This window comes from Mchenga conophoros, linkage group LG13 (genome assembly GCF_057382185.1).
Source record: "Mchenga conophoros isolate Kocher_MC1m ecotype Shallow Benthic linkage group LG13, M_conophoros_male_GT1.1, whole genome shotgun sequence".
Taxonomy (NCBI): domain Eukaryota; kingdom Metazoa; phylum Chordata; class Actinopteri; order Cichliformes; family Cichlidae; genus Mchenga; species Mchenga conophoros.
The window spans coordinates 23,350,308-23,378,295 of record NC_140538.1 but is presented as its reverse complement, the minus strand read 5'-3'; the positions used below and the strand labels follow the sequence as shown (position 1 = coordinate 23,378,295).

Sequence of the window (27,988 nt, the reverse complement as noted above, 5' to 3'; positions counted from 1 at the left end):
TGACGTCATTGGATGACAGCTAGCTGTCAGAAAGTGAGTTCATTCCCCCAAGCCGAGGAGACGGAACGCCGTCAATAGGTTTTTACCCTTCCGCTGATATATAGCACATCGAGTCAGCGAGACAACGGACCAAGCTTTCCACCGAGCCCGGCCATGGATGAACAGGCGGGGCCCGGCGTGTTCTTCAACAATAATAACAACTCCATTTTACCCGGCGGTGGAAAAGGACCTCTGCCCGATGGCGACGCTGGGGAGGCGGCTAGGGCGCAGTACAGTATCCCGGGGATCTTGCACTTCCTGCAGCACGAATGGGCCCGTTTCGAAGTAGAAAGGGCACAATGGGAGGTGGAACGAGCCGAATTACAGGTAAAAAAGCTGCATTTTTTTCTGTACACGACAACATATTAGCGGCATTACCAGGGCTGGCCTTTTCTAGTAACTCGCGTTGAGTTTGTGTGTTTGATTGTTCGGGCTAATGGTTAGCTTGCTAGCTGTAGTTCAGAGGCTAAACGAGCTGCAGCGCCCCTCTCAGCCAGCTGCACGACGACTGTTTGCGACCTATTTACTGTGGCGAAAACCACGAAACTTACCCTCTACTTTTATAGTTTGATAAACTCGCTTTAGGCGTTTTTCAACATGATAATATATCAGTTTAAAACCAAGGTGATTGCTAGATTTAATGACAAAATAGTTCATGTGTAACGTAAACTATGGCTACTTGCTATTTCGAGCTAAATCTACTATCACCCTGTGTTTGTTTGAATCGTGCTTTATTCCCAGTCCCATTAAAAAAATGATGTGGAGAGATAATAGCAGGTTTCTTTTATGCTCTGATCTTTCGGGAGCTGCCAGTGCTGACAGACGGCACACACTACACAAGAGAGTGCAGTAACTATGTCTTGTTTATGAATCTTATCGCAAGCTAGCTGCCATGTAAAGCCACTCCTGATGCCTGAATTTAAAACACTGCACGGCGTTTCTCTTACAGATCGAACAGGTCTCTCTTGTAAATGAGTCACTGAGTCTCAATAGGGCTACCTGTAAAAATAAAGGTTAAATTAAAAAAAATATATGTGTGGGGATATCTCCACGATTGGCATCAGAATAAATTATTCGCGGTTTATTTTACTTTCTTGCTTTGTTCTATTTTATTTTAGGAACAAAGCAGGTTTTTCGTCCCATGAACTATAATTTTGTTAATCTGCAAACCTGATGCAAGCTGGGATCTTTAGTGGTGAGTTTGCTTAAACGAGAAATTGATGTCTGACAAAGTTCATCTTCTTGAGATTCTCAGTAAGACTAGAATTTGAATTTTCTCACTATGTATGCAGGTGAATAATTAACCCATGCTGACTATACTGGCTTCCAGGAGTAATGGTTATAATACACGAAGCCTTATTGGATTTTTCTTTTTTTTTTTTGGTCTGTTTAAAATGATTTTAGGCTCTTTCCACCAGACTATTTTTTTTTAACTAGGAGTTGAGAGGGCAGCTTATTGTAGATGTGCTCTTGTCACTGTACCTAATGTTTAAAAGATGTTTTTCTTTCCAATATTTTGACCTGGCTGTGGGGCGGCAGCTGCTGGATCCCAAACGGAACTTTCTGTGATTTTTGCAGCAGGAAGCTCCATGGATTTACTGACCTCAGCTAACAAAGGGAGGAGAGGGAGACACGGCATTGTTTCTAAACTGGTGACGTACCCTCATCAGTGTAGTAGGGTTTTGAGTCATCAGCGTCATGCGGCACTTTGAGTCTGGCTGAGGTATTGAGCTTCCTGTGTGCTGTCATGAAGCAAGCTTATCAGCGAAGGAGCTGCAACAACTGCGGTGAAGCACAGAGAGGCTGCTGTACGGCTCTTTAGGTGGTTTATTTGTGGCGGCAAAAAGTGCGCGCTCAGTTTGAGTTCTTGTTTTTGTCATACGTAACCCCAGGCTGGTTAATCCTTTGAAAATCATTCTTTCTACACCAGACAATTGGCAACTTTTGGATTTGTCATATTTGTGCTCTGATCCTTGTGGCACAGGATGTATCTGGTTAAAATAAATCCTCTAGTTTGTCTATTGTGAACATTGCTGTTAACCTTAATGTCTTTCAGTGGTAATATTTCACTATATTGGATTATAAACGATGACTAACATATTACAAATCTTCCACATGGAGAGTAACCTTGCTGTGCCCTTGAGGAACACCTACTTATTCCACAGATATACATAACTTTTTCCAGTAGAGGGGCTTGATGGGTTAACTTTCAGGAAAAGAGGCACAGTGAGGAAGAAAGGATAGCAAGTCATTTAAATGAGCATAAATAGACATGCATGAATAATGAAAGGCTGTTGTGGACCTAGAGCCTTGATGGAAGATACCACACAGCATCAACAGTGCATTCGTTTCTTCTCCACCTTATCCGACTGCAACATACCTCTCATAGTGTTCATCATCTTGTCTGCACAATGTCTTTCTTTTAGCTGTAGACTCAAATCTTATATGAGATCTTTACAAGTTTTGACAAGGTTGTACTTGTAGCGGTTTCATCACCTCTCAGGATTCCTTGTTCCTTTTTTTTATTACTGGTGGTGTAGTCAATGAATGGCAGACAGTTGGAGCTGTGTTTTATGTCACTGTTTGGGAGGAAGGCAAACCCAGGGCTTGTACTGTAGGAATGTTGTCCAGCCAGCCTGTTAGGTCATGCTCAGAGCCACTCCTCTTTACTGGAGCTGCACAGAAACTGTTCTCCTCTACCCAACCTTTCCTGCTGTTGTACATCATACGTTCATGGTTTGACTACAGCAAAGTAATCATTGGTAAGAAGTGGACTGACTCAGTCGAGGTGATTTGTTGAGCTGGTGGTCATATGTTACAGCTCTAGTTATTCTTTAGTATGTTATCTTGGCAATAACAGTCGATGACAATAACTCCGAATAATCATTATTTCATTTCAACTTAATAAATCTTTTTAAATTATGTACAAAAACTGGTGATTGTTACATTGTCCACCTTTCCTATTATCAGAGCAGCTGTAAAAATTCCCAAAGATACTCAATTTAGAGTTTATAATAGAAATACAGCAAATACATGCATTTTTTTTAATTGCTGAAGATGCAGCTAACAACCAATGAACCTGCCTAAATGACTGGAAATCACTTTTTCAGTGTAATTTCTTCAAATGTATAGTGATGGAGCTCAAGCGTCCTGTGCAGAAAACTGTAGCCACTGGAGTGGAAACGGGCGACACCACAATATGCAAACGAGGACTGAAATGGTAACAAAATGCAGCTAGCTAGCTAAAAATATAATTTTCCACAATGTCAAAGGGTTATTTTAGCAGTGAAATCTAATGTTGCGTACACTAGGAAATGTTTTGCTAAGGCAGTTGTGAGCATAATGCATCTATCAAAGTTTTCTGAGTTCTCTCCATACCACAGAATGCTTATTGTCAACTGCAGAAACATGTTAAGATAAAATGTAACTTCCGATAGCCTAAAACTTGAATTTGGTTATTATCTAGTAATCTGATACACATATAGATGTAGAGTAGACAGGAAAGTGAGGAGGAATTATGGTCAGAAAACGGGCTAGGAAGCTGCAACAAGGACTGGGCCACCTGCTCGACCAGGTGAGCTGTAGCGGCTCCCCCCGGTTTTCCTATTTTTCCTGTTAATCCAGTCCCTGCAAGGGTTGGTGTCCGAGTTATAATAGGTTATAAAAACCTGGATAGAATTAACCAGAAGACAGCTTTACAGTATCCAGCATGAATAGGAGCCATGGATTGTGTCTATCAGTGTAAAGAGTTTATTGATATTATATACCATGGAAAAGAGTTGATTGATTTTTCTGTTTTTTAATTAGTCAGTGGTCTGATAATTACTTTCCAGTTGAACGCTTGAACAGTCACTCAAATTGCCATCGGATCGGTCAGAGTAGCTTTATGTTGGCACTGAAACTAGAGGAGGGCTTTGCCTGTTTAGTTTAGCTGGTTTTTAATTTGAATGATAGAGAAGGGGCCAGTAAACCGAACTGACCTTTGGTTATTTACCAGGATCTTTACATACAATTTTCATATTGTAAGAGCGATCTGTCATTTAGAAAGGGGGAAAAAAAATCGTGTTCATATTGCTATATTGATTTAGCTCGCATCACCCTGCTGTGCTGATTACTGCTGATCTATTTCAGTTATGATGATTGAATTTGAATCAAAATGACTTCCTGTACAGGCCATCCACTGTGCTCCCTTAGCTGTCCAGTTATGGGGAAATCCCTGCTCCGTGGAGTATCTCCTTGCCAAAAGTATTTGTCAGCAGCCATAATTTGACACCAGGAGAAGGTTGAAGGTGACACAGGGTGTTGGATGGCTTCATGTGGGTGCACACTGAAACGTGGGCTGTCTTCACAGTATAGAAGCATCTCTTGTATTTCTGCACCAAAAGCTTTTACCATGAATAAGATTACCATGATAAGAAGTCTCGTGCTATTTGATTACTTCACTCCGTGTGGACGGCAGCAGCCTAGAATTACCCTGCCTCCGGTAGATGACTTATTGCCGTGATGTTGTGTTTACTTTTACTAATGGCAAAACCTGAAGCATATTTAACTCAATGGTGCAGCAAAAAGAAGGACCGAACTGTGCACAAACATCTACACAAGCATGCCGTGGCATTCAAAAATTCAGAAATGGGAGTCACCGTCATTCCTGAGTCGATACTATGTCCACCCCCAAGCTGAAGCTATTTTTGCCCTCTCAGTGTGCGCCTCTGAGTGGGAAAGTACAAAAAGTACGTGCTTCCATCCAAGAATATGGTAGTATAAGTACCGGTTTCTCAATATCCTTGCCTTCTGAAACTGGCAGAGGAAACTTGGGCTCCCAAAGAAACACTGTGCACATTTTTAAGATCTCACAGACTGAGAAGGCAGCTATCGACACCTCGTATGAAATATTCCCTTGTAATGTAATGAGTAGTTTAAAGGGGATTGTGTTTTTCCTGTGAAAGAGCCCGACTGGATCTGTGTTTATTAACTAAAGCCCGGCCCTCTGAGCTTTGCTCCGCTGCCACCGTTGGACTGACACCAGAGCCCTTCTCTGTGCTGCAGAACCGCCTTGTCGGCTTGTTAATTCCCTTCTCCTTCCTCCATTCACACTTACAGCCTTCATCTGCCTACGTGGGTGTGCGGGAGAGCTGCTTCCTTTCGTGTTATTGTAAATTTGAGGTCAGCAGTTTGTCAGAGTTGTAAATTGGTGTACTCACCAGATCAAATTGCTGTTGTCTTGATGTAATGTGGTGACAATGCGATGTAATCTGGTCTGTCATTTTGCCTTTTTTATTTGAAATGCTTCTCTCCCTGTCTTTAAAACAAATTAGAGTCGAACTTTTCTAAAACTTCTACTCATATTTTATCCACCAGCACATTTTGCATCATATTATAGTTTATACAAGAAATGATAACGCTGCATACGTCTGAAAATTAAGTCAAAACTGTGTCAAACTAGCTTTAAACCAAAGTAATATAGAAAACGGGGACGACACAGACCTTTCAGTCCCACAGGCTCTTTTCTTTTTAGTAACTCTGTCTTAAAATTGCCTGTTTCAGACTTTGAACATCATCACACTCTTCATCCTTGTTAAGCTGCTGTTTGTGCTGATCTCTGAGTTTGAAGTACATGCAGTTCCACAAAGACAACACCTTAAAGCCGTGCAACCTGTTTGTCAGAGAAAATGCTGATGTTTGAAAAAGAAAATGTAGCTTTTCGCCTGCATGTGTTCGTGTCTGCATGTGCAACGCGAGGCTTATGCAATATTAATGCAGAAACATGGGATGCAGCACCCTTGTCCTTAAGAAGCCCAACAAAAAAGGCTTGTGTTTGCACCCTCCGAGGTAGCACCGTGGTGTCGGCTCCACATGAGATTGATGATGGTTTAAGTGTAAAATGGAGCTCAAGTGAAAACGATGTGTTTTTGACTTGAAGCAGCCTCTGCCAGTTTGATTATTTGTCTTTTGATTTCTGGGTGTTGTACAAAAGGTGGGAGGCAAGAGATATTCCAGAAAAATAAGCAGAAATCTACACCACAGTTTGGACAGACTAACACTAAGCTGCTCATCAAAGCATTTCTGAGTCTCTACTCATGCACATGAGCTCTGAATTTGAAATATATGCAGTTTGTTTGCAGCCTTTTAAAAGTTGCTGTCTGACTGGAAGTGAGCGGGTGTGGAAAGAGCTGTCATAATGCAAACACTTAAGTTACCTTTGGCATGCTGAGTGGAGGAGGCGGCTAAAGGGTTGTGCAACTGGTGTTAGCATTAGGATAGTAAAAAGAATACTTCAGTTGGACTCAACCTTAATGTACAACTGCAACAAAGGGACTTATAAAAGGTGACTTTATATCTAAGCTGTGGTCACTGTTCCTAATATATCTGTCCACAATTGTTTTTAATACACCCAATGTTGCAAATCGGTAAGTGATCAGTGAGTTTGCTGTCTCTATGGCGCTGTTGATTTCCTTACTTGTGTATCAATGCAATACTGAGTTTTGAGTTCTCTGTACTTTTTTGTGCTGGGTTTGCAAAGACCATGCAAAAATGTGTTGCAATAATGACTGTGACCTTTACACTTTGCTTTACGTTGAAAGGGTACCAAATAATTCAGCGTGGTATCAGAAAGGTCTTAAACTTGGATCCTTTTAGTGTAGCTATAGAATATTACATGAACTGAGGATTTGGTAAACATTGCAGGTTGGAGCAAATCCAACCAACAACATCTTGAGTCAGAATATCTGTTTTGCACTTCAGTATGAATAGTTTTCTGGCAAAGTGTCCATGTAAACGAGAGGCTTGTGTTTCGAAATAGTAGGTGCAAATACCAAAGATTCATTCTTTTCCAGATGAGCTGCAAAGAGCTCATGTTTATCTGCTGTAGCCACGTTACATTAGCCCCAGCTCCTCTGTCCTGCTGCTTCTTCTGTTCTTTGGCTCCTTTCTTTCTTTCTTTTTTCTCCTCTCTTCCTTTTGGTACTTTTGTTATGGCATGCATGGAATGTACTTGGCTAGTTATCGGGGCGGCCATCACGTTGCTCTCTAGTTTGTGGTGATGGTGAGAGTAAATCCGGTGTTCCCTGAAAGAAAAGATGTTTGAATTGTAAACGTGGGATTTACACAACCCCCCTGCCCCCACCTTCTCAGTCTGCGGCTGGAGGTCCAGCCTGCGTGGCCGTTCTTTTGCATGTGGTTACTCACGAAAATATGCATTAATATCCGGCAAATTTCTTTTTTCGTGTGATGAGCTCAGCCTTGCTGAAGGATTTTTCACACTGTTCACTGTGTTGATTAAATAGACTCATTGTTTTGCGGACGTCTTTGACTGTGACGCAGAACTAGTCTGGAAGAAAACATGTCTGGCATTCGCAAATCGTAGACTTGAAAGTCTTGTTTAATTAAATTTTGTGGAAATGGGGTTGGCAGTCATCATACATTCATTGACTGAAAATGAAGTTGAAAGGCGGAAGAAGACATTTGACAGAATTGTTTTCCTTCTGTTGTCTTTCATTCATTGCCAACACTGTGTGGTTAAGTAATCCACCTTTTAACTCTTGTCAGAGTCATGCAAGTGTGGTAAGGTTACAAATGAAGATGATTTTTCTTGTAAATGGTATGGCAGCCACAGTCATCAAACTAAATGATACCGCAAGATTATAAAATCAGTATCTCCTTTAAATACTCTAAGAGAATAAAGTAGACCTGTATCTTAGATATATTTTCATTTAGTAGTAGAGTAGCAGTGAAAGCTGCTACCTGTCCATGTTTCCTTATTTTACTAATTAAATTTAGAATAGAGTTATTCAAAACAGAAGAGATTAATGCTAGCCAACCATCTTACCAGTGCTGCTTACCAGGATCTAGAGGTTAGTGGCTGTTGTTTATTTTCCTCTCTATCCTAGCATTAGCCTATCTCTTCTGCCTCCTTTTCCTGTCTCTGAAAAGCCCAGCGCTCTAGATGCATGCCCCATTCTACATGTCTCTTGCTCAGACACACTAAGGAGCCCTTATCCAGCAGCGCAATAATGCAGTCAGTGTGAGGCTGGGAATTAAATGCTTCCTGTGTCTCTTTATGGCCAGAGTTGACTCATTGCATTCCTCCCAAGGTTAATGTTTGATGGAGAAGAGATGGCGAGCCAGAGATTCACAGAGCCGCACTCTTCTCTATCTCTGGCACGGCAGGACTCCAGGGGTCCCTGGGCCAGCGCTTCATGTGGATAAGGGAGTGAATGGCCACTTGCTATCTCAAGCAGCACAGATGTACAGTTTCATCTGCGGTGGAACATTAGACAGTGAATTGAGCCGGAGTGAAATAACAGCCTTTGGAGTTGTTCTTACACTTTGTCATCGTTTTGGATCTGATAGGACTTCACTGTGTGGCCTTGCCTATGCTGCCATTGTGGAAACAATTGAGCTGTTTTTCTCCACTGAAGCAGTCGTGACACATTTTAATTGAAATGTACTTTTTTGCTTCAGCAAATAAAGACCAGATTCACTCGATATGAGAGCCATTAAATGGAAAATAGCTCCAAAATTAGCTTAATGAAGTTGTAAGTGGACCCTTTTACTCGTTATCCAGTTTCAGTGCCCCAAAGCAGTGATCGCTACTGATACTTGGATTCGAGCCAGTCTAAACAGTATAACTTATTTTAAGAGCCAGCCAAGCTGTGATGATTTTCCTGATGCAGTAGTTTTCTAATTCCTTATTTGTGTCCTTTCTCATCCCATGATCATTTCTGTGTTTCTGTGCAAAAGCCATTTATTAATAAGTCATCATTGACGCCACTCTTTTCCTTCTGTCATACCTACAAACTAGAGCTGGGCGATATGAGATTTTTTCATATCACGATATGTTTTTTTCATTTCAGGCGATAACGATATCTATCACGATATAAGCCAAATAACTATATTTGTAAGATTTAAATGTGCCGTTGCTCACAAGTAAAATGTGAAATAATCAGCAGCTTGTTTTTATTTAAATATTTATTTCCCATAATAAGTTCAACAGGGTAGATGTACTTAAGGAACATGAGACTTTTTCAGATAAATAAAGGCAAATATTGCAAACTACACAAAAGGCAGCCGCTAAAGCATTTAAGTTTCAAAATAGAACAAACGAAACAGACTAAATTGTCAATTCCACTTAGAAACAAAATATTAATTCTAAAAATAAATCTTAGTTTGTTTTACAGAAGAACAGACAAAACTGACTAACCTTTGTCAATATCAAATAAACTGAGAACTAAAAGGAAATTCTCAATCTCTCCTTGTTGTATAGCTTAGCTTTTCAAACAGTTTTAACAGTTACTTTAGTCTGACAAAAGCCGAATGACGAATTAGCGCTTCCAGTCAGAGACTGAGGCTACGTCCACACGTATACGGGTATTTTTGAAAACGGAGATTTTCCGTTTTCGTTTTAAAAAATAATCCCGTCCACACATAAAGGCAGAAATGAAGGAAAACGCTGCTATGAACATGCCAAAGCAGCAGGTGGCGCTAGATTCCTAACCGTGCAGAAATGTTGGCCAATCAGAAGTCTAGAAGCCTCGGTGGGAAAAAGTAAACAAAGCTGGGGCATAGAAGCAGAACAGAGTCGTATGTGTGGAGGGACAGTAACTGTGTGTATATGTAAGCATTTAAACACTGCAGAGAGTAGAATTAACAGTAACAGTATTGTAGAAATTCATTTCACTGAAACAATAACGTGGCGCACAGTGTGACGCATGCACCAGTTTATTGTATTTCCAGACTTGCTTTTGGCACATTTACAGTGCACGCTACTCTGTTTTTGTCAGACTTGAAATAGCCGAAATACCTTCACACTACGGAACTTCTTTGGCTCTTCCGTCCGACAATCTCTCCGGCATTGCAACCATCATCTGTTTTCTCTTCGGTCACGCTCGGTTGATTTTTCTAGTCGGCACACTCATTTCCTCCATTACGCGCTGGCTCCATTACCCGCTGGCTGTTTCCCAAACAAACACACCTGCGGCTTGGCACTTGTGCTGTACGTAACAAGTCACGCGACGTGACGCTGTGGCTGTGATTGGTTCGGCTCTGCGCTGCTTAATTTGGATTGGCTGACCTTTTTTTTTTTTTTTTTTTTTTTAAGAGGACAAGAGCGGCGAGGTCTATCGCGATAGCTTAATTTCTCTATCGAGTAAAAGTTATATCGCGATACATATCGTTATCGTTCTATCGCCCAGCTCTACTACAAACCTGATCATTAGTCCACCCGCAGGGACAAATCTGTGTTTCATCTGATAAATAAGGGCTTACTGTCTTTTTTGTGATGTGTATGATTTGGACTTTACTGTAATTTTCTCTAGTCCTCTACACTCTATTATTTTACTTTCATCATGAACCTTTTTATGAGCCTGTTTTGTTCTTGGACAGCTCCATGTTTTTATTCTTGGACTCTACTAGAGTAGCTTTACATGATTCAGAGCATAAAATAATTTGTATTTAATTGACGCTGAAGCTTTGCGCATCTCCTCAGATCTTACTCTCTTTGAAAGAAGCCTTTTTCCCCTCCGTCCTTTATAACTACATTCTTCTAATTTGCTGCCCTCTCACCTGGTTTTCCACCAGGTAATCAGTTGCTTTACAGCCCTGCCTCCTCCTGTTGTCCACGTCTTAGCATGAATCTGATTGGAATGATAAGAATGGACAACACAAACCCATACATGCATCAAAGGTTACAGCAGAGCATCACTGCTGAGAAAATCTTACACCCTTTACCTGCTCACATAACGGTGTGAAATTGTGTCTATAGCTCTTGTGTCTAAGCTCTGAAATGTGGACTGAAATATAAATCTTCTGCTGCCAGGGCATATTGAAGGTAACATAGCAAGTAAAATGTTATTCTGCAAGTATTTGTATATCATTTTCTGTCTCTCTTATGTGTGCTTTGGAAGATTTAGTTGAGTTATAGAGCAGCTTAGCTGAGCAGTAATTCTGGCCTTTGTCTTAACTGGAACTGCAATAACAAGTCATTCAGCTGAACATCAACACAAGACAAACACTTCAGTGACATGACGTTACTAAAGCTGGCAGTTCTCCTCAGCATCGCCCTTTATAGATTGGGCATCCTCGTCTTTGAGCTTTAGCCCAGCCAAAAATCCAGCTGTTCTCAGTTGACCTAAGACACTCTGAAGTAGCACCAGGTGTAACGTGTACACTCATCATTCTCTACACTGGCTATGCTGGATGCACATCCACCTGGATCCACCATAACAATATATGAATATGAGAAAAATAAGTAAAAGTTTAATAGTTTTTGTTTGTTTGTTTGTCCATCAACATCCATAGTGGCTCAAGGATGAGTAAAAGTTAATATCGTTGTTGTCAGTCCCGAATACATTACTATGGATGCAGCTATCGATCAATGCACATAAAACAAGCTGAATAAGGAACTGGAGACTGTGTAGATATAATGGTTAGAGTGGTATGAGGTAGAGTGGCTGCTTACCCAGCTTTCAGAAGCAAAGCACGTGTACACTATTATCACGCGACTGATCCTAGCTGAACTCCATGCTGTTTGCACTGTCACACTGAGGACAAATACTCTGAGGTGTAATTGCACTTTCACAACAGCAGGCTGGTTTTGATGAGTTCATCTACAGATGACTGTGGTGATGGAGAGATGAAGGAAATGCTCATAATAATTCGAGGCAGATTGAAGTGCTGTCATGACTCATTGTTGCAGGCAACAGTAGCTGCAGCAGCGCTACTTGCTATCCATGTGAAACTGTGATACAACCCACTCAAACTCGCACCATCCTCTGCATGTAGAGTGAAATGCAGGGAAACAAGTTAATAGCCATCCCCTTAAGATGTGAGCTTGGATGTTTTTAGAGGGAATTGTCGTCTTCTTTTTGAAGTTAAACACAGGAGCAGTCAGACTTGTGCTCCTGCTTTCCATCTTTCTTTGCAACATATCGACCTTAATGATGCTGTTCAGGTTGTGTTAATGATTTTCAACATTACTCCAGTTAATTTTGTCATCTCCTCCTAGCTCCACAGAGGCACTTAAATCCCTTCTTGTGCTTCTTGTTTTTCTTGTGATCATTTAGCAACTGAGATGGATTCTACAGCAATTTTATTATAGCAGTGAAATGGAAACGGCGGCATTCTCATCCTCTCTGTAAACAGCACAGCTTTTACACACTTTAGCAGCTTTTAAGAGTCATTTGCCCGGCTTGCTGTAACCTCATAATGTCCGATGGACTGTGTCTGTTTGGTTTATCTTTTATTTGGCTCCTGTGACTATATTTAGTGGAAGGCATAAGGATGTAATACACACTTAACCAAAACGGGAATCTTTAAGCTGGGAAGAACGCATACTTTTTTTTTCTTTCCTTTTTTTTTCCAAGTGAAAATGTATGCTAATGTGCGTTTTTCTTTGATCTAGACACACATAGCATTATTACAGAACAAAACCAGAAGGAAACGTCTGCTAATTTGGCTAAAACTCGGAGGCGATACTGTAATTCTCTACAGGATCTGTGACTTTTTACAGCCTTTTTCCTGTGTTTAAAATGATTTTCATTCTCCAGCCTCACAATAATTGAGTTTGTTAAAACCACATAAAAACAGAGGGGCTATCTAATAATAAAAGACTAGAGACCATCTTGTGATGGAATTACTTGAGCAGCAGTCTCAATGAGTTCTCTGAATTAATCACCTAATTGTCTTCAAAAATATTGTGTATGCCAGATGAAGACACATCAGGCTTGGGTCATCAAATCATCAGACTGAGGCTGGATTGTATTATACCTTGAATTTCTTCTTAAATAAACCTCTGTGTTGTTTTGTGCGTGTATCTTGCGTGGTTTAAAGACTTTGCCCACAGACGGACACATAAACACCTGCCAAAGTCCTCTGAGATTCCTGCTAATGTCGGTGTCACCAGGAAAATATTTGTCATGAGGACGTGCATGGTGGACTCAAAAGGTGAAAACCAGCCATACCAGCTTTGCTTTAATGGATGAAAAGGCATAATAAGGTTCATAAAATACAACCATATAGAGTAATTTTACCTCTCTTGATAATTCTTTTTCCTTTTAAAAATTTCTTTACACAGCAAAACACTTCACACTGGATTGTGTTTTTAGTGCCCTTGCTGCAGCTCATGTACTGTATGCTACACCGTGAGTTTGTATGCTACACCGCTGTCATTGCGAGTGTGTATGTGTGCACACATGGCCGCACGCGTGTGGTACCCGGCAATGTAATGTAACGCTGACTCAGACCGAGTGCGTCAACAGCTGTTGCCTGTTAGTGAAGAGAGACAGTGGCGTGGAGAGGGAGGGGGACGGTTGCCGCGTGGGGGGAGTGAGGAGGTTAGATTAAAATAGAATAGTACAGATAGGCTTTGTATTTCCCATCATGCCACACACATTGATTTGACATCATCCTATTTTAGTCTTGACAAAAGAAGTTGTTTTTCAGATGTGAGGCAACATCTGAAAATCTCTTTGACGTCGTTAACTAATATCTAAGATGGCAAAATCTCTGAGACGTCAGCTCTATTTATAAAAGCAACCACTGTGACTCTCTCAGCTATTTACTGACAGTCCTATTTTTGTGTTTTCAGGCCCAAATCGCCTTCCTGCAGGGGGAAAGGAAAGGCCAGGAGAACTTGAAGAAAGACCTTGTCAGAAGGATCAAAATGCTCGAGTATGCGCTGAAGCAAGAGAGGTGAGTGCCCTACCACCCACTTCTTCTGCAGCCCACCCACAGCACACACATACCTCAGCAAGTCTCCAACAAATGCAGTGTTTTCAGGTTTTATAATAAAAAAAAAAAGGTTCCTGCCACTGAGACTGTTTTAAGGGGTACCGTAGCTGTGTCAGATTCTCACTAGTCAACAAAGCATCACGTTGGATTTGTTGATAAAGATTCGAACCGCTGTGTTTCAGCCATATGCCGTGTCGCCTGCTCAGCCACGGAGCTAAACTGATGCTTAAAGAGTAGTGGGCTTTCTTTGCCTCCCCCCCCAAAATTTCCTCTTATTTTCTCTGTCCCAGTCTGATGTCTCAGCTGGTGTCAGCAGAAGCAGAGTGCTAGAGAGATTCCCCCGAGTCCAGCTGGTGTTATGTCTCCAGTTGAGAGCAAGTGTTGGCATGAACGCTTTGTATGCTGTCAGATGCTCATGGCTGCACGGTCCCCAGCAGGAGGACAGAATTGGAAGGAGTAGGAGTCCTCTCTCTACCAAAGGCGAGGTCACCGTTGGCACGTTCTTTCCAAGACGAAAGGGCGATGCAGTAGTAGTGGTGGTGACAACACTTTGCATTTCCCTTTCTCTTTGAAGCATGGCTGCACACTGGAACAGAGATGTCAGTGATGTCTACACATCTCTATTAAAGTGTCTCTAAGCCACCGAGCACATTACCCCAGCGGGGCTTGAAGAATTAACAGTCTTTAAACTGATAAAATAGGCCTCTGGATTTTTGTAAGTGTGATTTAGTGCATTCTTTATGTAGCCAGGCACTCGGATCACTGTCTCAGCAACCACACAGGATGTATGTAACTGCTCTGTGGCTGACAGTCGAAGGCTCTGATTGTGTTTGAAGCCTGTGAGCTGAAGAAGCATTGCTGAACCAAGACAGTGAGCAGAGTCCTCCCTGGATAAGTAAAGGTTAAACACAAGAAAGTGAAAACTGGGGTAGGTAACAAATGAAATGGCTGGCTGCAGGTATCATAATTAGATCTGGGAGCAGGGAGATTGTGTAGGCTAATGAGGGCCTTAACACAACTGAGTTAGACAGGTGTCAGAATGGGTTAGCACTTTCTCGTTCCTCCGGTCACCTCAGAGGTTAGTTATATTTTGCCTCCATGCGCTCTGCGAGGAGCATCGTTCTGGGTTTGAGCGTCAGATCTTCTTCTGGCTGTTTGCAGCATGTATTTGTCTACTTTTCTCCAGTGAGATCACTACAGACGTTGCCTCTGGAGCAACACTTAACCCAGAATTACTACCACTATGCCTGGTTGCTAAGCAACCGGTCATGTCTCCGAGGGTATCTCAAAGCAATATCAGGAATGGCTTTCTGAATGTAGGGTGTACCCAATTTAAAATGAATTAGATTTTGATGGGGGTTGCTTCACACCGCTCTCATGTGATGGTTCCTCTGCATCACAGACATGAGTGAACACAAGCTCTCCTTGTGTGGACTCCACTGTTGTGGATGCGTGTGAAGCCACTGGAAGAAACTTCACGTCATTATTGCGAAAGCTGAATCACCTGAAACTGTGATGTCATCACTGTATGTGTAAACTGCATTAATGTTTATCCGTTTTGAACAGCAACTGGAAATGTCAAACAAATTAAATAAAATTTCAGCGACTGTAACCTAAAGGCTTGTAGAGTAAAAGGTTATTATGTCAGTTGGCATATATTATCCCCCACAGCTGAAAAAAAACATTAGTCACTTAATTGTTTGTTAACAGAAAACTGATTAAGTCGTCTTTTTTGGTTTAAAAAAAAAAAAAGACAGATTTACTAGTTTCAGCTGCTCAAATGTGAATATTTACCTGTTTCCTTATTTGTCTCTAAACATTCAAATAATTTAATTTGAATATGTTCACTCGTATACAGGAGACTACGATGAGCCGATAAATGCTGGAAATTCGAGTTCAAAGCAGTCCTGTTTTATATACTGTCAGAAATATGCTATTTAATGATTCGGTACACGCTGTCTTACGTTCCTATTACAAGTGTGCCTCTTGTTTAAGCTAACCGGTCTGTGAGAAGTAGAACAAGTTGCAGCTGGGCCGACTTTGGGAGCTTATTATGCAAATATTGTGCATAATGAGTTTTTTAAATAGCTTTTTTGGGCCGTTTCTGATCAATCCTGTTTACTTATTTGCCTCTGTCCCCCTTTTTTCTCCTTTCTCTCTTTTACTCCCAGAGCCAAGTACCACAAGTTAAAATATGGGACAGAGTTAAACCAAGGTGACATGAAGCCTCCAAGCTACGACTCGGGTAAGTCCATGGAGACCCAAACGGCCAGCTCCACCTCCTCACACTAAATCACTGTGATTGTTGAGTTCACATACCTCTGGTGACAGGATGGTTACACATGCGAAGCTCCTGCGATCGTGTTGAATCTTGTTTGTCTCGATAGATCTGTTCAGAAGTTCCTGAATAGTGAAAGATTAGGTTTCGTTGCCATAGTACAAATATTTCATTCTAGAGCATTTAGAGGTTTTTCATAGAAACCAGTCCCTGAGAAATGGTTAGGATTATTCAGGGTGACAGTGACATTGTTTCTGGAAAACCGATTTCTAGAAACAATGTAATTGGAGCTGAAACAGTAAATCAGTAATGAGTTTTCAAACAGCACAAGTATTACCTTGCCGTAGCCTCACAACTGCGAGAATGTGCTCCTTTTCCTGTTAACTTATTTGTTAATCTGCTTGGTAAGCTGTAATGAAAATGACTGCTTTTCTTTAATGCTGTGAGAACAACAATCAAAACAGAAACAGTCCACACAATGAAAGCTACTAGTGTTGAAGTGAGGGGTGCAACTCCCTCTCAGCTCAACATAGATAAGAAGTCCTTAAGAGCGTAGAAATGTGAAAATGTAGCCATTTCTAGTTCAACCTGCTGATGGAAAGCAGCTACACAGTTGTTGGAAAATGAGCTCGATGCTTGGGAATGTACATCCAAGAATTCTGGGAAATGCAACCAAATCTCTTTGCATGACTAAAACCAAGTTAGAAGAATTCGCACAAATTAATCTTTGATGCTGGGCATCAGTTCTCCATCTCTAGCGTGTTTTCCTTTACCTTATTTAACAGCAGCATCACTCTGAAATCTGCATGCTACCTGTTTCTTGTTATATTATTATAGTTTAATTGGCCTCTCATGTTTGGGTCCACTGCCATCGTTAAGTCAGATTGGGATATTTCCTCTCCTCATCTCTATTCATCAGAGCTCTTCAAAGCACCCGAGCCCTTGAAGTGTTGATGAATGAGAGGAGGTGAAGGGGAGAGGTGTTGGTTGATGGGGGCGGGTGGGGGGAGTGAGAGACGAGAAGTGGGAGGTGTTGCTGGTGTGGTGGCACACCTGCCCGCTCATCACCCTCTTGAATTAGGCATGACCCAGTTTTTAAGGCACTCTCATCTCTCTGCCCTGCCAATTCCACCCTGCAACGCACATAAATACGCACACTCTCCCACCCAGTCTAAACCTCATTAACGCGTCTCTGTGCTCCATGCAAAATTCCCAGCTGACTCGCCAACGGACTGTTGACTTAAAGTATCAAAGTGAGCTTTGAAAACCTTCATTGTTTGTCATAGAAAGACGGAGCGTGTCGGGCTGGATGCTGGAAGCACCAGCACACGTTGTTGATCTTTCTAGTATGTCATGAGACGGGTGGGGCAGAGACGAGTCGTTTCAGCGGTGTTAGAATTCATCACACGACATCAAATGTTTTTGCTTTAACGTCACGGAAAAAGCTGGTGACAGTGAGTTTTTGAAAATCCACTTTAAAGTCAAAGCAGCATCAAAATCCAGTTTGTCAAATGAACAAAAATTTTTAAAGGATGTAAATATTTTGTTTAAAGCTGTTTTGTTTTGTTTGTTTTTTTAAGTGAGTTTATTAATAAATCAACTCGTTTTCACTGGAACGATTCAAAGAGAAACCATACTCTTTTCTCTATAAGTGTGTTTAACCTTTTATAGACTGAAAGAAACTGAGTACACGAGTGTATGGTTGCTGTGATTTAGGAATGTCTCGGTCGTGTTTACAGAGTGGAAATAATGTCTGTTTGCGCTGCCCTGATTTGTGTCCTCCTCGTCTCTCTCCAGACGAGGCCAATGAGAACGAGACTTCTGGATCGCTCAACAATCAGCTGTCCTGGAAACAAGGCCGTCAGCTCCTCAGACAGTGAGTGCACGCGCTTTTAAACCTCGATCAAAAAAACGGTCTTCAACCCAGAAACCTACTAAACTCGCTAAAATTAACTGCACTGAAATCGACGTCTTCTGTTGAGAACTGAAATGTCCAAATCACTGGAATGGTGTGCTTCCAAGCTTATTAATTGCTTAATCATTGCTGGAGGCAATTTTTTTTCCCTGGCAGTTGCACATTGCAAATCAGTTACGTCAAACTCATGACAGCCTTTCCCTGAGTCACATGCACACCTTTTTTCTGCTGTTTCTTCACTGTGTTCAAACTCAGAACCGAGAAAACTGAAACCCTTTTGTAGAAACACGTAGAATGGGCCCAATAAGCAGAAAGCGTTGGTTTGAATCAAGTTTAATCAATTTCCAACCTCTGCTTACATTTCTCTGAGATATTTGTCCCTTGTGTCAGTCTACTTACTATGGGCCAAAAAAGAAAGTGTGGGAAAGGGCTCCCTCACATGGCCAGCAGCCATCATTACCTGCTCCGTGTGTTTCCTTTCCTCTGGTGCACCCAGCACACTCAAGAGTGTGGTTATCCTATCATCCTGCTCTCTAGTCTGTCATTGTAAATAAACCAGACACCATCAGGCAGCCTCACACATCATCTGCCCCAACATGCCGCCTGATGATGCAGCCAATTTATTCACGAGTTCGTGTCATGGGACAGATCAATAATGTGCTAAAACACCCCTCCCTTTCATTCAGTCGCCCGCTCAGATTGCTAAAGCTTCTTCTGCGTCCCCACAGGGCAGGTGTAATATCTGATGAGTAGCTTGTCGTGGTGAGACTGTTGACTGTTAGAGACATTTTTAACAGCGAGAAGTGCTTTTGTGTCTTTCATGGTGAGGTCAAGACAGTAAAAGTAACGCAGCCGGGTTAATTTTGTCTTTCTTTGCGTCACTGCAGGACTTTACTGCTGCACAAATATTACTTAAAAACTTGGGGGAAACCATATGCATCCATATTTAAATCCTCTTACTTTGTTCCAGGTACCTACAGGAGGTGGGCTACACAGACACCATCTTAGATGTAAAGTCCCAGCGAGTCCGAGCACTGCTAGGACTAGCCGGGGATGGAGCTGGAAGGACAGGGGAACGCACGAGCACCGAGCCTTTGGTCAACGGGACAGACGCAACAACAAAGGGCACCAGAGGGTGAGCATACACCCTTTAAGGGTGTCTATACACTCCTTGTATATCACAGAATGACTGAAAATGAAAGTCAAATAAAGCTGATATAATGGAATTGAAAGGCTTGCTTTAAAAGCATAGTTAGTGCAGCTGTGTGTTTAATGCATGAATCATTCTCACTCAACAGGAAAACGGAGCTCTCTGACACCAGCGCTGTACTGGAAGCCTTCAAGTTCATTGAGAATGCAGCTGCTGAGTTCAGCGATGAAGACGAGGAAGAGGAGAGCGAGGGGAAAGACAGGACTAACGTGGAATCGAGGACGGTAAGAAACCAGTCGACCTTCCCACCTTCTGTTCTCACGTGTTTTTGCAGAAGTTGTTACTATACTATTAACAATGGCCGGCAATGATTTCCCTGCAGATCATCAGGAAGAAGCCTGCATCGTCTACGTCGCCCGCCAGTATGGACACCACTGAGGACCCTGACACAGAGGAAGTGATGAAGGGCTTCGACTTCCTGTCTAGTCCTGACGAGATGGACACCTCGCCAGAGACTAGAGGCACCGGGGACGGCACAGACTGGGGTGAGTCACACGTTAATCACCAACAGATCAGAGTTTGGAGTGGATGACACTATTAGCCAGACACTAGATACAATTAGAGCAGTTATGATATCAAAATGTTTCCTTTTTGTATTATCTGTGAGTAAATGTAAAGATCTTGTTTTCAGTTTGGTGACCGTTCATGGAGTACTTGTCATTCACATATCATGCTGTGGTCATTAGTCATGATGTTGGGAGTTTATGTTTAATCATAGTTTCTTATCCTTTCCGCCGTGTGTTCCCATAGCCAGCCAACCTGTGACCACAATGTGCATCCCACTCCTGTTTGTGTGTTCCCAGTGTATCTCACTGATCAAAAAAAATGGGCTTAATGTCATGCTGAGGTGTTTTCTTTGACTCTGACCACAGATCTTAGTGTTGAGTCATCTGTAAACCTAAAGTCAGTACACTAGACTATGCATGGGATGATTTTTCTGGTCAGATTTAGCACTGAGAACCCGCCACATGACATTAACAACCCTGCCATTACTTTTACATAGACTGGAAAAGAAATCGTGAGCAGATTAAAAGAGATGCCTGAAAATGCTGCTCCCAGTTATGTAATGTCAAAGGTGCTCACCTCAGACCTTCTGCTCTCCTGAGGGAAGCCTCCAGGAGAGCATGAGCCTTGGCCCTGCGAGGCAAATCGGGCCTCGACCAGGCCAGTTCCTCAACAGCCTCTCGGTCTGGTTTTGTTCTCCCTGTGTAGAAAAGGACGAGCAGGTTCCCATTTCTGAGGCCTGGGACGTGGACCCGGGCCTGATAACCAAACTCAAGGAGGAGTACAAAAAGGAGCGCAAGGGGAAAAAGGGGGTGAAGAGTAAGTCCTGTCGGGCGATGCTGCCTCCCTCCCTCTCCTCTCTTTGTAGAGCCTGACTTTTCCTGAGCTAAGCCAAAAAGCCTAAAATCAAAAACAAAATTTCATTTCCGTCTCTGGCTGCTCCTCAGTTTCATTTATCTTTTTGTCTCTCGTCTTCTTCGTCTTTTCAAACTGATGTCTCTTCTGTCTTCTGGTGATCATTTTCCTGTCCAAACTCATTGTTATGCTCAATGCATGTTTATCCCATTTAAGCTTTTTTTTTTTTTTTTTTTTTTTTTTTTTTACTGTATAGCCGTATTCATCTTCTCCTCTACACTGTCAAATATAAGATTAATGAGTTAGCTGTGACGATAGGTCCATCTGTGTCCCATCTGGGCCAGCAATAGTACCCTCAGTCATCTGTTTCTGTATCTTCTCCAGTCATAATAACATAATCCTCACCATCTTTACCCTCATCTGTCAGCCATGTTGATGCAACAGTAACGAGTAATTTTGCCGCTGCCATAAATTGATGGCAATTAAACGCTATTTTTTTCAGTGACTCAGTGAAGTGACTCAGCTGAATACTACAGCTCTCATAATGGCAGCCCACTTCAGACCCATTCAGCCACTGAGAGCTCTTAGATTTCACATTTGTTTTGAGACCCACGCTCTGCTTTCCTGCTGTTGTGATTGAATCATGAGATCAACAACAAGTTTGCTTCACTTTCTTCTGCTCTTGACTGTAACACCACTTTACACAGTTGGCTTTTTTTCCTGCTGTGTTGGAGCTTTATCACTTTGGTGCCTGTGTGGAGGAGATCATCTGGCACTTTAAGAAGTAGTTTGACATTTGGGGGGGGAGAAATATTTCTACTGGGCTGAGAATTCAATTGTACGATCAATATACTCTGTTATCCATCTGTTGGCTATAAGCAGCATAACAGCTGCCCTTCCTCTACGGTAATGTAAGGAAACTGAGCTACATCCACCTCTGAAGCTAATTAGTCTGTTATGTTTTGTTAGTTTGACCCATTCAGAGACCATTATATGAAAACAACAGGTAAGAGTCAACAGAGCTTTCCTCCCATTGGCAATCTTTTTAATATAAACAGATATCTGCATATTCATTATTGACCATCTGGTTTGAGCAGGCTCCGGTTGCTCGCAGAACATGTGTTGAAACAAAAGAGGGATTACATTTAGCTCTAGCTGTTAATTGCCTTTTGTTTATTCCAGAAACCCTGAAAAATGGGCTCAATTCCCAAATGAATAGACAAGCCCATGGCCTGCTGAAACCTCATATATACAATGTATAACATATTTTACACCCAGTATAAAGGCAAATAGATTAGAAGATAAAGTCCACTTCCATGTTTGCGTGTCGTACACATCCCCAGGGACTACCTCAAGTCTCTGCAGGTTCCCTGGCAGCTGCTCTGAGCTCAACTATTGCCCTTCTTTCCGGACTGTATGCTAAGCTAAGCTGATGCCTGCAGTCTTGCTTTCTGTCACAAGGAGACTTTTAAAAACAGTCAAACGACTTACTTGAACAATCAGGTTTAATTCTGTTAGGAAATGCATGTAGTCCTGCACAGTAAACACTACATATACATTTATATATTCATTTATCACGCCTCAAAACGCAGCTCTATCTGAAGTTACCCTCTCCACACAGCACACCCTTTGGTGATGAATGCGCCTCAGCAACTTCTCTTTTTCTCATTTTACGAGGTTTTTTCTGGTGGCTTCTCTTCATTTTCCTTCCTTTACAATCAGAGTTTATAATTTATTTTCTTGCCTTTTAATGCTGCCTTCCTTCCGTCTTTATCTGCATTCTTTCTTTCAGCCTGTAGTTGCAGCTTTTTGACAAAATATTTTTATGTGTGTGTTTTTTGTTTTAACTCTTAACCTGACTTGCTAAACAGGACCCAATCGATCCAAGCTGCAGGACATGCTGGCTAACCTTCGAGATGCAGAGGACTTATCCCACATCCAGCCTGCACCCGCCCCTCAATCCCGGCCCAACGTACCCCGATTCAACGAGCACGATGCAAACCGAACGGATGAAGGTGCTCCAGAAAAAATACCAGCAGGATGTAGAAGTCAAACAATAGATCAGATAAAATTGCCCACAAAGTTATCGGGTTGCATGTTTATTTAATTGTTTGTTCTTTTCCCAGTTGAGTCGCTGACCTTCCCGCCCACCTCAGGGAAGTCTTTCATAATGAGCACGGACGAGGCCATGGAGAGTGAGCTGGGCCTGGGGGAGCTGGCTGGACTCACTGTGGCCAACGAGGCCGACAGTCTCGCCTACGATGTGAGTAGGAAAACACAGAAATCATTCAAAGACTCACAGGATCACTTCTTCAGAGAAAACTACTTCCTTATGTTAGCTTATGTGGCATCCTGCTTTCTTTCTCTGATCGCAACAACATTGTCTAAGTCACAGGGGAAAAACACATCAAAAAGCTGTTTTTATAAACTGTTGCCAACAAAATGTAATAAAGATAAAAGATCTTTTTAGATCACGTTTACTGCAATAATATAAGTCACGTGGCTCCAAAAGTTTTTGTTTTTTTTGTTGTGTTAAGATGGGCTGATGTTTATTTTATGCAAAAAAAGGATGTTTATCAAAGTACTGAAAAATTAACAAAGATGTTAAGTTGTTTTCATGACAGGCAGTAAATAGTGACAGTTATGCTGCCTTTGAGGGTTTTTTTTAATCATACTTCTTTTTTTTATATATAAATCTATGAAACTGTTACTTTATGCTGCTAATAAATAAACAAAATCCTTCGCATCCAACTGTGGCTCTGCTCTGAGCTGCTGCTTATACTTTATGAAGCTGTTCATTCTGCTGATTGGATGCTGAGTTCTGCCATCTTCTCTTCAGATTGGAAACAACAAAGACGCCATGAGAAAAACATGGAACCCCAAATTCACTCTGAGGAGTCATTTTGATGGGATTCGGGCTCTGACCTTCCATCCCGTGGAGCCCGTCCTGATCACCGCTTCAGAAGACCACACGCTCAAGATGTGGAACCTCCAAAAGACCGCTCCTGCCAAAAAGTACGAATGCCTTTACTCAGACATCACCTCATCCTTTGTTTTTGTTTTTTAATAATTAAACGCACAGACGCTCTGAGATCAGCGTGTCGTGCTGCAGCAGCAGAGCGACGCTGATTAAAGAGAAAAGCTCGTCTGTTTGACTGGAAGCTCGTAAGGAGTGAGCTTGTCTCTGTTGCCGTGCCGTCACATGATACAGTCACAGGAAACCGATCCCATGTGTGACAAAGAGCTGACGACACTGCTTCCCAAGACTTGTTATTGCCGTGTCACAACTCTGCAGCCCACACACAGTCTGGTAGTGATTTGGATTTTAGGAAGCTGAAGTCATTTTTAAGGGGAACAGTTACTGTGAATAAGACAATTAAACAGTGTGATGTCAGCTCAGTGGTGCAACGGCACATTAAAGCATTTAATCAAGTCTTTGACATTTATTCTCTGCTGGTTAGTTCTGTATGTCATAATAAAATGCAAATTGTTTGTCTGCAGAAGTACGTCCTTAGATGTGGAACCGATCTACACTTTCAGGGCTCACAGGTAAAAAACAACAAAAACAAAACACGGCGTGAATAAAACTTTGTGTTAGTGCTGGTTTAATAGATGATTCATGATTTACACCACAGGGGTGCTGTACTGAGTGTGGCGATGAGCAGTACAGGGGAGCAGTGTTTCAGCGGCGGTGTCGACGGGACTATTCAGTGCTGGAACACCCCCAATCCCAACATCGACCCCTACGACTCATACGGTAACAGCCTCGTGGGTTTTGTTGTAATTTGAGGGTTTTCTAATCAGATCACGATGTCTGAATGGAGTTCTTCTTCATTATTTCTCTCACAGATCCATCTGTGCTGCGAGGAGCCCTGAGCGGACACACGGACTCTGTTTGGGGTTTGGTGTACAGCAGCGCACACCAGCGCCTTCTCTCCTGCTCCGCGGATGGGACGGTGAGACTGTGGGACGCCAACACCACCTCACCTGCCCTCGCAGTATTCAACGAAAACAAAAGTACTGACTTTACTCGTCTTGCTTATCCTCGTTTTTCAACATTTTGTCAACTGAGCAGGTAAAATAATTTGTTTGTGTTTTTCCTGTACCAGAGCTGGGAATTCCCTCCTCGGTAGATCTGGTGTGCAGTGATCCAGCTCATCTGGTCACATCTTTCACAAACGGGCAAATCGGCCTCTTCAACATGGAGACCCGTCAGCTGGTTCTCAGTCTGGAGTCCAATTTGGAGCCAGGTAGGTTTGGAGCTGTTGGTCACTAACACACCAACACTAGCACAGTTGTGATAGCGGTGGAGGAAAAACCTTAAAAGCTTATCACCAGTAAAAGTTTTCAGGGGTTGAAGCTATTTTTGAAGACATGTTATGGCCATAATAAAGGGTCTTTACTAACATCTAGTGGTGGCTGAAGGAAATAAAACGCTGCTGTTGCTTGTTGTCCAAACTAGTTTAATTTTAGAAAGATCTGGAGATAGATGTTAATGTTTAGTATTTGTAATATGTGTTTTACAACACTAAATATGCATTTCAGCATCAAAAAAACTTATGAGAGGTCTACAAAACTAAAATTGTATTGTACATGTGCATTTAAATCCATAATTTATATTTATGCCAAGAACCCTGATTTGTAAATTTTTGAAAAGAGATTTTTTTTTTTTTTTTTTCCCCCCGACCGATCATCCCTTTAGTTATTCTGCTGTCTCATAGCTGCTGTTTTAAAGTCCATTGTGCTCATCTGTTTTCAACAGGCACTCCCTCTCACATCAACAAGGTCCTCAGCCATCCCACTCTACCCATCACCATCACTGCGCAGGAGGACAGACACATCAAGTTCTTTGACAACAACAGTGGGAAGCTGATTCACTCCATGGTGGCCCATCTGGATGCTGTCACCAGCTTAGCAGTGGACCCTAATGGACTTTATCTTATGTCAGGCAGTAAGTACCTTATGAATCTCCCTATCCTAGATTTAATTTACCAAAACTAACATTTTCTGGTTTATTAGGTGGATTCGCCCAACAGTGTGTCGGCTGAATTTACTTGGAAACATTTTAGATGCGTCTGAAGTTAGAAGAAAATATACAGTGTTTAGAATTCTCAAAATATTCACCAAATTTCCCCTTGTGGGACAATTAAAGGATTATTCTCTATAACACTGTTATGGGTTACTTATAAGAGTGTTCATAAATAGGGATGGGTATCGTTTACGTTTTCCGATACCAGTACCAAACCGGTACTTTTGAAACTGTGCCGGTGCTCGAACCGGTGCTTAAAGAATGGAGAACACAGAACGTAAATTACACATGAACAACATTAAGCTACTCACGCAGAGAAGAACAGCTGCTGCTGCCTTCATCATTTCTGCTACACTGGCAGGGCTAGGGGCCAGGACTCTCCTCTTCGGGTTCTTGGGGGATGTTGCTAACTCCGGGTCCGATAACAGGCACCCACACCCGCAGTAGATGTGGTGTGAGGTCTTGCATCAAGCTATCAAATACAGTGCATTTCTCGGCTTTTAAAAAAACTCAATGCGTCGCCAGGTGTTTCATCAGATTCGAGGTGTTACCTCCTTTGCACAGTATCACCTTAAAGCACTTGTTGCTGCTGAGTTTGCATCTTTTGCTGTGAAGTACAGCCAGGGCATTTTTAATCTGTAGCTCTGCTCTAAAAGAACATACGTACCTGGGCCCGCCTACTACGCTTGCAAAGGTAAAATGATTGGCTAGAATCCAAAGTGTATGACATCTCAGTAGGTCTGGTTACTACAGTTACTACCGTGCCATAATGGCACCAGATACTGGTACCCATCCCTATTCATAAAGCTGTTCATACTCGCGCAAATTCACTTCTGCAACTCTTCTCACTCGTCATCTTCTCCACAGGTCACGACTGCTCTATCCGTCTGTGGAACCTGGAGAGTAAAACCTGCATCCAGGAGTTCACGGCTCACAGAAAGAAGTTTGAGGAATCGATCCACGATGTGGCGTTCCATCCGTCAAAATGCTACATTGCTAGTGCTGGAGCAGACGCTCTCGCCAAGGTGTTTGTATGACGCGGAGCTGCGTCTCCCCCCACAGCCCCGCTCTCTGACTCATCTTCCCGTGATCAGGGACCAATGGCGACACAGCAGAGGAAGGACCTTCAGGCAGGGATCCAATCCCACCTCACCCAGCCCACTGGTCTCCTGTTGGACTTGCAGACTATGTAGCCACTAGCAGGGCTGTGACTGTCCATAGAAAGGGTCAGCAGGGAGGCCAGTCGGGAGGGGAACTGCCCTTCTGGTCCCCCATCTACCATCCAGGCAGGCCTGGGTGTGACCGGCCACAGCGCCCCTGCATACAGACTCAAATTTAACCTCGAAAGCTCGGAGGCTCAGGACAAGTGTTAGAGCGTGAAGTGGAGAAATGAAGTCTCAAGCCCCGTCTTCTTCTTCTGCCCGTGTGGTTTCACGCTCACCCCGGATCCCTCAGGCCCTCGACCTTCCCTCTGAGACAAAACCAGGTCCGGGCCCTTTACTCCAAGTCAGGTTTTGTTGTTGTGTTCCAGAAACGTGGGGTACCGAAGGTCCGCTGGAGCTGTCACGGAAGCCTCTCACTTCCTCTTTGTCTGCTTCCCAGACTGACTCTGCTTGCTGGCCTGCCTTTATTTTCCTTTTTAAAAACACGTATTGACAAATGTGCCTTTGCTTTAAAAAGGTCTTGAAAACGTTATTTTAACAAGCTTGTTTTCGGGGAACAGGGAGGGAGGGGGGTGGCGGCGAATCGGAGCTGGTTGTCACAAAGTTGTTGATTTTAACATTGGATGTAAAATTACAAATGCTTATAATAAACAAAATATATATTCAGTCTTAAAATTTACTGTGCAGCGTGAGTTTGAGTGCTCCTTTTTGATAAGTGTGGTTGGGGAATCAGTTTTGTGCATTTCAAAGCTGGTAGAGTGATAAAAACCATTAATTATATTGCCTGTTTGTTAGATTCAAGTAATTGTACACTTCAGAAGTAAGATTACAACATATGTGTCCAAAGTAAACCATCTTGGTTATATAATTACAATTCAAACTTGGTTCTAGATGTCAACGTTAGGCATAATTAACTGATTTTTGGCCAGTTTGCTCATGTTTGAAGTGAATGGCTTGTACTGTATGTAATTTTCCCCAGTCGTGTGGACATGCTTAACTGCAATGTGATGTATCATGTCCAGATATTTACAGTAGTCCAGTGTTTAGCAGGAAATTAGTGCAGTACTTTAGGACTATTTGAAATGAGTTGACCATCCGACACCAAGGGAAGAGAAATGTCCTGCAATTCCAGTTTACTGTAAACTGAGGAGGGTAATAAGAAAAGTTACGATGTTGTACGAGTAGAGTACAGCTTCAAATGAGCCATTTTCTCAGTCACTGGTTTGTATATGAAAGTATGTTCAAAATAAAACCTGCTGTAAAATGTTAA

The 27,988-nt window shown here is 42.3% G+C and overlaps 1 protein-coding gene across 2 annotated transcripts; it reads left to right on the top strand.

Moving 5' to 3' along the window:
* Positions 1–16: 16 nt before the first annotated feature.
* LOC146561315 (striatin-like) lies at positions 17–27,988 on the top strand. 2 transcript variants are annotated; one of them, XM_085297307.1, is made up of 17 exons: positions 17–366; positions 13,622–13,725; positions 15,936–16,009; positions 17,840–17,918; positions 18,928–19,092; positions 19,256–19,391; positions 19,490–19,652; positions 20,380–20,490; positions 22,398–22,541; positions 22,653–22,789; positions 23,366–23,541; positions 24,028–24,075; positions 24,162–24,283; positions 24,376–24,543; positions 24,636–24,776; positions 25,289–25,477; positions 26,423–27,988. In XM_085297307.1, exons 1-17 carry the CDS (start codon positions 154–156, stop codon positions 26,590–26,592), a joined length of 2,340 nt encoding a protein of 779 aa, XP_085153433.1. In that variant the 5' UTR covers positions 17–153; the 3' UTR covers positions 26,593–27,988. The 2 variants fall into 2 exon arrangements, with proteins under 2 accessions (XP_085153433.1, XP_085153434.1); XM_085297308.1 differs by lacking the exon at positions 20,380–20,490.